We start from the raw sequence: 13,068 nt of genomic DNA, 5'->3' as shown, positions 1-13,068 counted from the left end.
TAGTCCAGGACATGGTTAGTTGCCACGGGCAGCACGTCAAGTGGATTTGAGAAATCCTAGTCATAGATGAATTGCAGACCAAGAGGAGATATAATAGCCATCTTCAAATATCTAAGGGGTTGTCACATGGAAGATGGAGCAAGCTTGTTTTCTACTGCTCCAGAGGGTAGGAGAAGAAAGGAGATTCTGACTAAACATCAGGAAGAACTTTCTGGCAGTAAGAGCTGTTCAACAGTGGAACGGGCTCCTTTGGAAGATGGTGGACTCCCCTTCCTTGGAGGTTTTTATGCAGACCTTGGATGGCCATCTGTCATGGATGCTTTGGTTGAGATTCCTGCGTCGCAGGGAGTTCGACTAAATGACCCACCATGCCCTTCTGATGCGCCAATTCTATGATTCAACTGTCAGTTGTCCACAGGGAAGATTTGACCACAGGCTCCCAACTGGCCACAGGATGCTGTTGGGGGAGGGGGTGGAAAACTGGGGAAAGGGATAAATAGAAAAAAACATGGCCATCTGGCTGAACCCTGAACAGGATCACTGCAGGCTGCAACATTTTGTAATTTGCCACTTATAGAATAAGTCAACAAACACCACTATTGCCTCATTACGTGAACCATCTTTTGAACACCACAATACATACGTAATTAGCTGTAAAGTAACATAACGTGATATGTAATAATTTTAATCATTATATCAAAAAGCACAGTTCCTGATGGCAACATATCGTATCTTCTATATGTATTGGTATCGTAAAGTCCAACGATGACAATGCATAGTTCCTATTGGCAATGCCATTTCATGCTGATATCTTCCTTCTGCACCGTCCTACGTCTTAAAAATGTAACAAGCAAAATTACCTTCTGCATCGTCCTATGTCTGAAAGTGTGACAAACGGAACTAATTAGTAACAAAAGGCAGCTAGTGGTAGAATAGTTCTCAGGATACACCCTTGTTTCGCTCATTGGGCTTCCTCAGCGACAAGGTTTCCAGGAAATTCCTCAGTGGGTTTTTCCAGCCGAAAGTAGAAAGTAGTCCTCAGGAACGCAGAAGTTGCCAGTCAAAGACACTCAATGTCAATAACCATTAAAACTATGCTTATATAGAAGCAACCCCTACAACGGGGCAGGTGCAGGCAATTAGAATTGAACATTCTTAAAGAGACATAATCGCAATGATACTCAACCGATGGAAATCCAATACATTAAGTATTCCACATCTTCATTTACATATTATCATACTTTTTTCAACTTATAAGTGCAGCATTCCACTTGTAAAATATGAATTCTAAACATTGGCTATGTATACCCTTAAATATAATGCACAGGTGTTTCTCACTGAATTTCTCCCAATACTCTAAGATGGATCTTGAATCCAGCCTCATGCTCACCAGATCCAAACCATACATTTCCCCACTGCATTTAAAACACAATCAATGCACATTAAAAGCAAGTGACTTCCCCCCAAATAATTATGGGAACTGTAGCTGTCCCTCCTTCACAGAACAATTTCTATCACCTTTAATAAATTGCAGTTCTCAACATACTTTGGGGGAACCATGTGCTTTAAACATGCATTGAATGTGCTTCAAATATGTGACATATATCTGGCCTGGTGTTGCTGTCATTGTAAAGATCCAATGAAAATATCTTCTCAGACCATACTTGTTATAAATCCTGTACACATACCTTGTTTTCCATGGTTTGAATATGAAAGACGAATAACGAGTCTGTATTCTGAGATGAGAGCTTTTCACAATAGAGGTTGTTTAGTAGTCATTTTCAAGGTGAACAAAAATTGAGCAAACCAGCTGACTTCTCCACCTATATTCCTTTAGATAACAATGAATGTGCCACGGATGTCAATCTTTGTGGGTCTAAAGGTGTTTGTCAAAACACACCTGGAAGCTTTAGTTGTGAATGCCAGCGTGGCTTTGCACTTGACCAGACTGGAGCCAGCTGTGAAGGTACAGATGTTGGACACATGTGGTCTACTATTCTTTCATCTGTTACTGTGTGATTAGTGCATCCCATGTAAATAGGTAGTAGATGTAATCCCCAAGAGCAACTTGGGGGGTCTCTTGGGCTTACACAAAACATTTTGAAATCACGGCAGGGGCTTCCCTTGTAGAAAATTGGTTAAGTTGCCTTTATTGGGAAAGGCATGACACCCTGTCATTAAATGACAGCTGTTTTCCATTTAAAGGATGATACTGCCCATTGTGAGTTAAATCAATGCATGCGGGGAAAGCTGTAACTCTTACGCTATGATGCATACCCACAGATACAAGCAAATATTTGTGGGGTTGATTATGATACAGGTTTTCCTAGTGACTAGAGAAATAATTCAGAAATGTACTTTCATTTTATAGATGTTGATGAGTGTGATGGGAATCATCGATGCCAACATGGTTGCCAGAACATAATTGGAGGGTACAGGTGCAGTTGCCCACAAGGATATCTCCAGCATTACCAGTGGAACCAGTGTGTCGGCAAGTCTCTTTTCTTATTGTCAGAGGAGACAAGATAGTTATGGGGTTAGATTGCGGTGTTGTTTATTGTTGGTTTGCGTCTTAATTTAGTAGGTTCAGAGGAAATTTCTGCACACTGTGGGTCAGCAATTTTGGGGGGGCCCAGGGGCACATGTGCAAATTAATAAACTTTCATGCGCACCACACACACACACACACACACACACACAGAGTGCAGCCTGTTCTATTGCCTATAACAGAATGCTTCTTTCAAGCATAATTTTTGGGGAGGGACACTGTGGGTGCCAGGGAATGCCTCTGCTAGTGCATGTGTATCTGTGTGTATCTGTGGGTACCCTTGCTGTGTGCAGTCCTATAAAAGTCAACAATGGGTCTACATGTCCTTGTGAGTAGTTGAATGCTACAGAACAAGCTCCTTTACTCACCTGAAAAGCCCAGTGCACCATTAGTTATCTGTCACTCACTCCTTAGCCATTTATGTGAACTTTGCCATTGATGCTATCAGAGGAACTATTTTGGTGACAGTACATACCTTTGTAAATGAGCTAACCCCAAAATGCTTTGGACAGAGTGCACACAGAAGCACCATAATTTCAGCCCAGAATGGTTCTCATCTGCATTAGATTGCATAGGCTATTTGTGCATCCAATATACAGCCGGTGGGCACAGTGAAGGTCATCCAATGTAATATGGATACACCCAGGAAGGTTCCTTATACCGAATCAGACCATTGGTCCATCTAACTCTACATTGTCTACACTGACTGGCAGTGGCACTCAGAGTGCTTTCCAGCCCTGCCTGGGGATACCATAATTGAAGCTGGGACGTTCTGCATGCAAAATGATGCTCTGCTACTAAGCGACATTTGGCCCTTCCCCACTCAGGCCCTAGGGAGAATTAGTTGACAGAATTCAATCATGAAATGATTTTTAAGGACTTGATGTTTTTCATTTTGGTGTTCTTGTGAATAACAACTTTGATTAATCCACCACTTCAAGGCAATAGATGGATTGCTTACCGTGAGTGAGGTCTCCATTTAAAAGTTAACTTGATTTTTGTGGATCTTATGTTGACATCACATAAATGCATAGCTGTCAACTTTCCCCTTTTCTTGCGAGGAATCCTATTCGGAATAAGGGAATTTCCCTTAAAAAAAAGGGAGACGTTGACAGCTATGCATAAATGCAAGTAGATCTGTCAGTGATCAACAGACGCATTAATACCTGTCAGGAAAAGCTTCCTATGGACTTCACAAACAATCCATTGCTGTTTCCAAATGCCCTTTGAATTGTGTGTGTGGTTTGCTTTTAAAGAAACTGTGGTAACAAAAAACTCATCTGTTCAAACCAGAGGCATTTTTGTTCCTTAAGCAACCTTTGGTGGTGATCTGTGCCTCTGCAGCCCAGCCAATAAAATTGCTCATGGAGAAAGTTACTGATTACTTCTATTGTAGGGAGGGAGGGTTGGGTCCTTATGTGTTTTCAAAGTCATGGGAAACCACTTTCTTATTTTCATTATATTACTGCAGTGTAGCATGAATCTTCTAATTCCAATTTTTATTAGGAAATCCATCTAGAGGTATTTCTAGTATCTAATTGAATTGGTCCATCTGAGTTGCAGTTCTTTCCTGGAGATATGTATGGTGACTCATACTGTGAGAATCAACCATGTGCCTGCCATTGTTTGCTTTCAAAAGCATATAAAAATGCCTTTCCTTGTTATCATTGCGCTGCTCTAAGGGAGGTCTCTGGTTTTAATTATGCTTAGGAAAACTTGCTGACATTTTTACACAATCTTCCATTTGGGAATGTAGATGTTTCAGCTCCAACAAGGGAATTTGACAATTACTCAAAAGTTGCTTTCATTCTGGAAAGATTGGATTAGGAGGGGACATATGATTTAAATTAAAAATTTAATTTGCTCTTTCAAGCTTTTCTGATTTTAATATTGTTGGGAATGGGGTAGCCCCATAGACAAGCGGGTATAGTGAGTGTCTCAAGTTATTTTGGAAAGTTCAAAATTCTTCTGTTCTTTCAAATGAACCTGATGTTTTCCAAGATGATACTGTTAGACCCTTTATGTAGCTAAAAAAAGTTGGTGATGCTTTTGTCAGTTTTAAAATCAGATACAAGTATGTATCTGTGCCTTCTTATATGGTTAGCTTCACTGCTATCTTCTTTTCCAGTTTTCTGTCCTTGCTCACATTTGCCTTCACTCTCAAATACATATACCGTACTTAAGTCATAAAAATCAAGGGAAATTAAAATGAATTTAGCTTCCCTGATTGTTGTGGCTATTGGTGCTCTTTTTGCTACCCATGAATGCTGATCTAGAATTAGACCTAGTATAATGTAGTACAGGCATAGGCAAACTCTGCCCTCCAGATGTTTTGGGACTACAACTCACATCACCCCTGACCACTGGTCCTGTTAGCTAGGGATGATGGGAGTTGTAGTCCCAAAACATCTGGAGGGCCAAGTTTGCCTATGCCTGATGTAGTAGGTTAGAGTCTAAGCTAGAGAGTCCCTGGTTCAGATCATACCTCTGCCACAAACTGTGCCCACATGTCCACCCTGCCAACTTGAGCTCAGCAGGGCTTTGGATATGATGGCTGAACTGCCTTTGGGTTGCATCCATAATTAATTGGTGAATTGGTTGATTATTATTTTCTTTTCATAAGAAGTATTAATTTTAATGAACTGCTATTTGAAAAGTAGACTTAAAAACATGTTCGGTTGTGTAGAGATTATATTTGTATGCACTGGAATCAGGTGGCACATAAGATTAATTTGTAAAAAAGTAGAATAGCAAACTCTTAATTCAGGTTTGGGTTACAGTACATGTTAGTTCACTGTAATGATTTAGCTGCTCCACCCAATCTAGACCATTGTGATTTATAGTGGTAAGTATTTTTGGCTCCACCTTCTTTACCAGAAGACTCCATATCGGCTACAGTAGATGTGCTTCACAATAATATAAATCTGAATGTCTAATCTGCTTCGGTTGCAGATGAAAACGAATGCCTCAGTGCCCATATTTGTGGTGGAGCATCTTGTCACAACACTCTGGGGAGCTATAAATGCATGTGCCCTACTGGATATCAGTTTGAACAGTTTGGTGGAGGTTGCCAAGATGTCAATGAGTGTGGCTCTTCACAAGCCCCATGCAGCTACGGTTGCTCAAACACAGAAGGTGGTTATGTCTGTGGATGCCCACCTGGATATTTCCGAATAGGACAAGGGTAAGCGGATTCTTATTCTGAAATGCATAGGTTCTAAATGCAATAGCAGAAGATCTATAAGCATTTATCTGAGTTCATTGTAGACCAGCAGATGCTGCGGGTGAGTGAGCCGAGGAGAGAATATGGAGGCTACAAGGCTCCTACTCTTTTCTGAAAGTTGTATCTGCAGCAGTGGTGAAGCAGTCATGAGGCAAATAAAAGAATTTGTATAATATGGTTGGTTCACGAATGTATGCATGATCTTTCATCAATTAATAACTCAGCACTTAATGACTCGCAGGTCATTCACAACTGCCTCTGTTCAAAACTATGTTTCGGCAGATAGTCGATGCATGAAGTGTTATTCTGCATGTGTATCATGTCTCTCTCTGTGTATGTAGGTGTGTGTACACACACACACACAATGCATGCATATACATCCATCCATACACGTACATGGTCTGGATTTTAGTGGGTTGTAAATAGTGAGGCCAGAGGGAAAGGAGATGCAAGAAGAATATAGAGTCAGTGTCCAATACATCATTGTCATTGGCTGCTGTTCATCACACTGCCCCCACTTTTCTTCATTTCATTGTCGTCTGACCTCACTGTTTACAAATCCCCTTCCCCAACCATGAGTGTGTGTGTGTAGATTTTGTTCCTAATGTTTTGCTACAGATTGTACTGAAAGTGTTGTGGCTGACGTTTTTCTGTCCATTCCATTTTTTAGACATTGTGTTTCTGGAATGGGGCTAGGTAAGGGTCACGGCCAGGATCTATCTGCCAGCAGCGAAGTAGATGACAATTCACTTTCTCCAGAAGCATGCTATGACTGTAAGATCAATGGCTATCCTAAGAGGGGAAGGAAGCGACGAAGCACAAATGAAACAGATGCACTCGATGCAGAGGTAACTAACCATTCACCATTCCTGGGATGGGTAGGGTTTGTGTAACTTCAGAAGAGTCTTTCTGAGCCCAGTTCCTTCATTAACTTTTCAGCAATATCACCTGAGGTGACTTTACCACTTTAGGTTCATCTGGTTAAAGTTTTGAATTTGCTTTCACAATGCTCATATTCACACATAATGCTTGGCGTAGTAAGCCATACGGATGCGTGCTAGAGCTCACAAGCTGAGCACTCTACCTTCATTCCTCCCTTTGGATGAGCAGGTAAACAAACCATGAAGGAGATAGTTCATTAGCATGATACCTTCCTCCCTGGATCACCACGACTGCTAAGCTGACAACAAATAATGGTTTAAGACTGGCTAGCAACAGTGGTTTCTTAGTGCAAAAGAAATCATGAGCCTCATCGCCACTTAGATATGTAGGGTTGTTGTGCATCTAACCTGAGATTCATGTTTATACAGGTGCAGCCTAATTGGCTAGCTGTTGTGTGACCATTCATAAGCAGAAGCCTAGTTCCTGAGATGCACTGAATTTGCTGTGGTCTATAAAAGCTCATGTCACATTAAGCCAATATGACTTCCAAACACTTGGAAGGGGTATGTTTATGTGAAAATGAAGCTCAGATGCTGTGGCAGCTGCATCTATCAGTGGGGGTCTTCTGATGTCGTTGCCAGTTTTGAGAGGGGTCAGCTTTCGTAGGCTTTCACTTACATGCTCATTTCCTGTGCAGTGTCAGCACTAAAAGTGCCACCCAGCTTTGGAGCAAGAAAGCTTCATTGTATGAGATACTAGCATGTAGCTCATGCATTCAAGCAATCTGTTTGGTCTTTTAAATAGTTTTTGTCGTGGGGATGTGCAATGAGGGTGCTTCTTCTGTCCCCCAAAGGCATTTCCTTCCTCAAATAAGATGCATTTTGTCTGGAAGCCAAGTACCAAATTCAACTCAGTGTGGCCTGGAAGCTCAGACCAGCAGGAACTCACCATGAGATAAATGGAAAGAGCAGCAGAGTTTAGGTGATGAATAATTAGAATCAGAAAATAAACACTGTAGAGAAAAATCTGCTACAGCACTCAAACAGTTCCCTTTTCTCCCTGGTATCTTATTTTGCCAAATGATAGTAATAAAAATCATTTGACAGTTTTGCAGAATAAAGCAATTTTGGGGAGATTTTCCTGCGGAAGCTCTTCTGACTTTCCAGTTCTTTAAACAATATAATCAGATGCAAACTTTACAGGCACCTCAAACTGATCCTTATCACAGCTTCTGAAAACCAAGCATAGCAATCAGCTGGTTGGATGATGTGTATTTCTCCAGTTGTTCTAACAACCATTAGCCAAAGGCCTGCATTTCCTTTAATTGTATTTCAAGAACTGTATATGTACTTTAGGACTCATCTTTTGCTCTGATCTAAATTACCTCATCCTTGTTCCGATGAACAGGGATCAAAGAAGCAAAAAGTGCTAACTGGTACAGAAAGGTGACAAATGCAACAACTATTGCAGAATACCATGGCACCTTAAGAGTATAATTGCTTATGACCTCCTCTGGCAGTTCTGGAAATCTGAAGCCTTCATGTTTGTGTTGTCGGTTCACAAAGAGGATGTGAGTGAGCTGGAGGCGCATGGTGAAATGTTGGATGGTCAGCCATGCTGTCTGGACTTCCAGCCAGTTAATACTTTTGGGGCTCTTGCTAAAGATCATTATGCCTTTGTCACATGTCCCTTGCAGTGGGCTCATGAGCCCTGCAGACTTGCATCTGTGGTGATGACTGGGTGTGATGCTTGGACCATGTGGTTATTGGGGAGGTCGGCATGCACAGTCCTGGTATTCATGTCATCAGTTTGATGTCTTGCTTTTCAGAAGACATTAGTAGCTTGGCAGCTGCTTTTATCTTTATGATGCAATCTGGGGTGAGAGAGGCCAGGCACTGATACGTATCTGTGAGTGTGCCAAGATAAATCAATTGTGGCATTGGAACAAGGTGGCTCTTGTGATTATGAAGCCATTAGTCTCTAGGGCCATCATGGTGTCGGAGAGGTGCTGGTGTGCCTCTTCCAGGCTTGGTGACCAAATGGGGTTGGTTCATCAAGGTACAAGTGAATATGGTTACCCTGGAGGCAGAGGTGAGTCCACAGCAAGCATGATATTGGCAAATACTCTGTGAGAATAGACTATGCTGAACGGGAGAGTCTTGTACTAAAAGTGGTGAGGTCCTATTGGAAAGCTGAGGTATTTATGGTGGGCGGGCTGGATGAAAACATGGAGATAGGCATCCCAGAGGTCAACTGATGTGAGGAAGTTGTCATGGTGGATTCCCTGATTCATCCTGAAGTTTTGTAAATCACTCATCACTTTGGGAATTTGAAGTCCAGGACCGCTGCCAGGCTTTGCAGTCCCTTTTTGGCACCACATGGAAAGATGCAGTAGATGTCGAAGAACTGGTTCAATGGCCATGTTAAGAAGATGTTGCACACTCTCCCCATATGATTTGGTTCTTGGTTTGGCCCCTGGGGGCTGGTGCTGGAACTAAGTGGGATTGTGGCAGGGCAAGGAACTCTATCCAGTATCCCTGAGAAGTGGTGTTCGGGTCCAGCAATCTGTCATTGCATTCCAGGCGGCAAAGAAGGACTTTAAGCCTGTTGGTAGCCAGATAATTTGTTCTGTTGATGGGTGTTATGGCGGGGTGGGGTGGAGGATCCAAAATTATTACCTTGCGAGGACTTAGAGGCATGGCAAGGTTTGTTCCAGGAATACTTTGGTCAGTAGTCGTGTTATCTGTCCTTGGAGCTATAGTTCCCCAAGAAACGGTGGATTGGTAGTGGGAGTAGCATCTTGAGCAGTATTTCTCCTTTTCTTGTTTGACCTTCCATTTATGCTTTGACTCAACAAGGATATCCCTAAGGGTGTCCTCACCAAAGAGCTTACAGTCTCTGAAGCCTGCTGTGGCTTGGTTGATTTTAGATGCTGTGTCCGCTTTCCGGTGTTTCAGCCATTACATTCTGCAGGCAACCACTTCTGCTGGCATTGTGTGTGCAGTGAACTGGGTTGCGGGCAAGGTAACATCTTCAACAAAGGCTGCTGATCTGGAGAGCTTAAGGAGTATCTTGCGGATTCCATCAGCGTCCTGCTGTGGATTGTTCAAGAGGTCATCAACCACTCTGGCAGGAGTAGACATAGGAGAAAGGGTGGGAGAAAGGAGAAGGAAGCTATTGCTTCAGGGGGAGAGGGGCTTCAGGAACAAAGGAGAAGGCAATAGAGACGATAAAGCAAAAGGAAATAATGGCTTGTAGAAGAAGAAAGCAGGCGCTCGCAAGAGTGCCATGCCCGGTTTGTTCAGGAAGAAGCAAAAAACTGGCTGCGAGCGAGGCCCATGTGTGTGGTGGGTAGCTCCACACCTCAGAGGACTAAGCTGGCCGGCAGACCCCATCAGGGACAGCCTGATTTTATGTTTCAGTTTATAACTTCATTCTAACAAGACTCCTGCCCCAAGTCTCAGACAAGCTCTGCATGGGCCTGCCAGGAGCCGCCTACTTCCTGAACAGTTTGGTGTCCGGCAGGTGGAGCCAAAGCCCAACTCGGTACCCTAGGAAATATTCTGAGTAGCAAAATATTGTAGGCATCCCACATACTATCGGAATATCTGGGATGGTTATTATGCATGTATGGAAAAGCAAGAAGAAATATATTAAAGCACTCTGTTCTTTCACAGGATCAGCCTGAGATGGAGACAGCAGTAAACCTTGCCAGCTGGGATATTGAAAAACCAGCCACCCTTTCTTTCAACATCTCCGATCTTAATAACAAAGATCGCATCTTGAAACTGATCCCTGCTCTCACAACACTGACAAATCACAACCGATATTTAATAGACCATGGGAATGAAGGTGGTTTCTTTAGGATAAATCAGAAAGAAGGAGTAAGCTTCCTTCACTTAACAAAGAAGAAGCCAGTGCCTGGAACCTACTCGTTACATATCAGTAGTATTCCGCTCTACAAAAAGAAGGAACTCAATCAGCTTGAAGATAAACATGACAAAGACTACCTCAGCGGTGAGCTAGGAGACAACCTGAAAATGAAAATTGAAATTTTGCTTCATTAATTCACGAGAGACCAAATAATTAAAGCCAAAGATAGCTAGGTGAGACTTGAATGTTTTATTTCCCAATAAGGTTCTCCATATCACAGGTACAATCCTTCATTTGAACATGTGAGCACTATTCCATTTTGATGTAAGCAAGGTACAGGAAGAAAACTGTAGCTCACAACAACCACTTTCTCAGGCTTCTTGTAAGTAACTTACCTTGATATGCTGAATCTTGAATACCGGGACTGCTGTTGGAAGTTGGCCACTGATGCCGAGGCAATATCCTGTCAGCAGCGATGCAAGAGAACAAGCTCAATCAATGGATTCTTATGTTTTGTTTCTGTTTTTTAAAAAATCTTAAAATCCGCTTCTCCAGCTACATCTTACTAGGTCAGCCGTTTATGATATCAAATTGGTGCTAGAAAATGTCCAACCTAGATTTTATAAATGCACTGTAATATATACACAACTTAGAAGCCAAAGAAATTGCAATTATTCCACCTAAATACATCAATCAACCAAAGTTTAGCTCAGTAGTTTATCTCAGTTATACCTATAATACAGTACATGTAAATTAAGTGTGTGTATACTGTAACCATGCTATTTTTATCCATGAAGCATTTGTAAACTAGAATAATAACACCCTTCATGTGAGGGTTTATAATGGTGCTTATAAGATCAACTACTTAACTGTATACACAAATCTGGTGATAACATTTCTGTGACAATCAAAATGCACTGGGGTCAGGGGGACCATTAAACATTCTCAGAAGTCACATGACACAGTGCCATCCATAGTTACACCATGACATAATGTAACATGTCAAAGAGTACCTACCATCATTCATATCAACAAGGGTTCATTGTCAAATGTCACAATAAAACAGTTTTTTTTAGTTCATTCTGTGGCTTCATGTTCTTGCTAAAGTTACAGAAAACCATATGAAAAGCTAGATTCATGTGCATCCTAATATTCATCTTTATGTTTAAATTGAAGACAACTATTAATAAAAGCTACAAAATCCACATGGACAATTCAGTTTGCAGTTTGGTGGGGGAGAGTAGTATACTGTGAATACTGCATTTACCAAAATAACCTGTACACCAATAATCTCTCTTAAAAGTATAAAATAATCATTTATCTCTAGAACTGAATCATTAGCAGTTTGGAATAAATATAACTATTAATCCCAAAAATATTTAGACAAATTCAAGGGTAGCCTTGTTGTTCCGAAGTGTATGCCAGTGTTTTCCCTCTCCAGAAAACAGTTATGTTTATTTCTACAAGAGTATAAAGTCAACTGATGTACCTTCTCCAACTGTAAAATGTGCTGCTAATTGTATTGTCGCGTGCTACCCCAATCTCTGAGTGGTGCAACATTCCAGGGGTTCCAGGCTCTTACGCCAGGTTCATATTTGCTTTGGAATGACGTATAGCAGAGCCTCTGGTATCTATGATATATGGTATGCTTTTTTACACACATATATATAACCTGAGCCTGTGATGGAGCAATTCACAGCATTAACACCCCAATAGAAATATATGTAAAGAATAAAAAAAATGTTCTTGGTATGAGCTTTCATAACAAACTTAGTTGGTCTCTAAGGTGCTACTGGAGAATTTTTTTTATTCTTTACATATATTTCTACTGCATCAGACCAACATGACTATCTACCTGAACCCCAACAGAGTCTTGCTTTCCCATAGCCCACAGCCTTGGAATCCAGCAGAAATCAGACATGGCTCTCTCCTTGTCTTTGCAGCCTGCAGTTTTGTTCCCAACTTCTAGCTCATATAACAGGGGAGGGAGGCCAACCCATTTGTCCTGTCCTTCATCCCTGAACTAAAAAAATCTTCAAATACAACAGCATGCAAGGATTTGCACCAATGGCTCTGGAATGATCAACGCTGATAAACATTCACCCATTGCAGTGGTAGGGAACATCTGGCCTGCAAGCCTAATTTGGTCCACCAGGCCCTTCCCATTTGGCCCATGAAGTCATATCAGTCAAGCCATTCCTACATATGTGATATCAGATGTGGGGCTAAAGGCCTGGCTCAGCCAAATGGAGTTTGCAGGCACTGCCATTCAGCTGATTTCAAAGGTCTGTGCAAAGGGCTTTGCAAGACCTGCTGATCAGATCTTGCAAAGTGTTTGCAAGACCCAGCTATCGGCCGAAAGGAGAAGAGAGCCTTTTTTTCATTCTGATCACCACCCACTCCAAATTGGTGACTGATACTGCCAAAATTGGCAATGCTAAATATATGTTGGGACTGACTGAATGGTCCCAGTCCAGTGACTGGAACTGAGCTTACAGCTTTGGGGGCTGGACTTGGGTGCTTACATGGGAATTGGGCATAC

General features: G+C 41.8%; 1 protein-coding gene across 3 annotated transcripts in view; it reads left to right on the top strand.

Moving 5' to 3' along the window:
• FBN1 (fibrillin 1) overlaps nt 1-11,606 on the top strand; it is a 215,471-nt gene extending 203,865 nt beyond the window's left edge. For all 3 annotated transcript variants that reach the window (XM_083586070.1, XM_083586072.1, XM_083586071.1), the window contains 5 exons: nt 1,838-1,966; nt 2,372-2,491; nt 5,501-5,732; nt 6,442-6,619; nt 10,331-11,606. In XM_083586070.1, the coding sequence (XP_083442196.1) occupies nt 1,838-1,966; nt 2,372-2,491; nt 5,501-5,732; nt 6,442-6,619; nt 10,331-10,720 (1,049 nt within the window). In that variant the 3' untranslated portion in view covers nt 10,721-11,606. The remainder of the gene's footprint in view (nt 1-1,837; nt 1,967-2,371; nt 2,492-5,500; nt 5,733-6,441; nt 6,620-10,330) is intronic.
• Nucleotides 11,607-13,068: the final 1,462 nt, after the last annotated feature.

This window comes from Podarcis filfolensis, assembly GCF_964270895.1.
Source record: "Podarcis filfolensis genome assembly, chromosome: 14".
Taxonomy (NCBI): Eukaryota; Metazoa; Chordata; class Lepidosauria; order Squamata; family Lacertidae; genus Podarcis; species Podarcis filfolensis.
The sequence above is the reverse complement of the archived record's forward strand: the minus strand, read 5'-3'. Positions and strand labels throughout refer to the sequence as shown.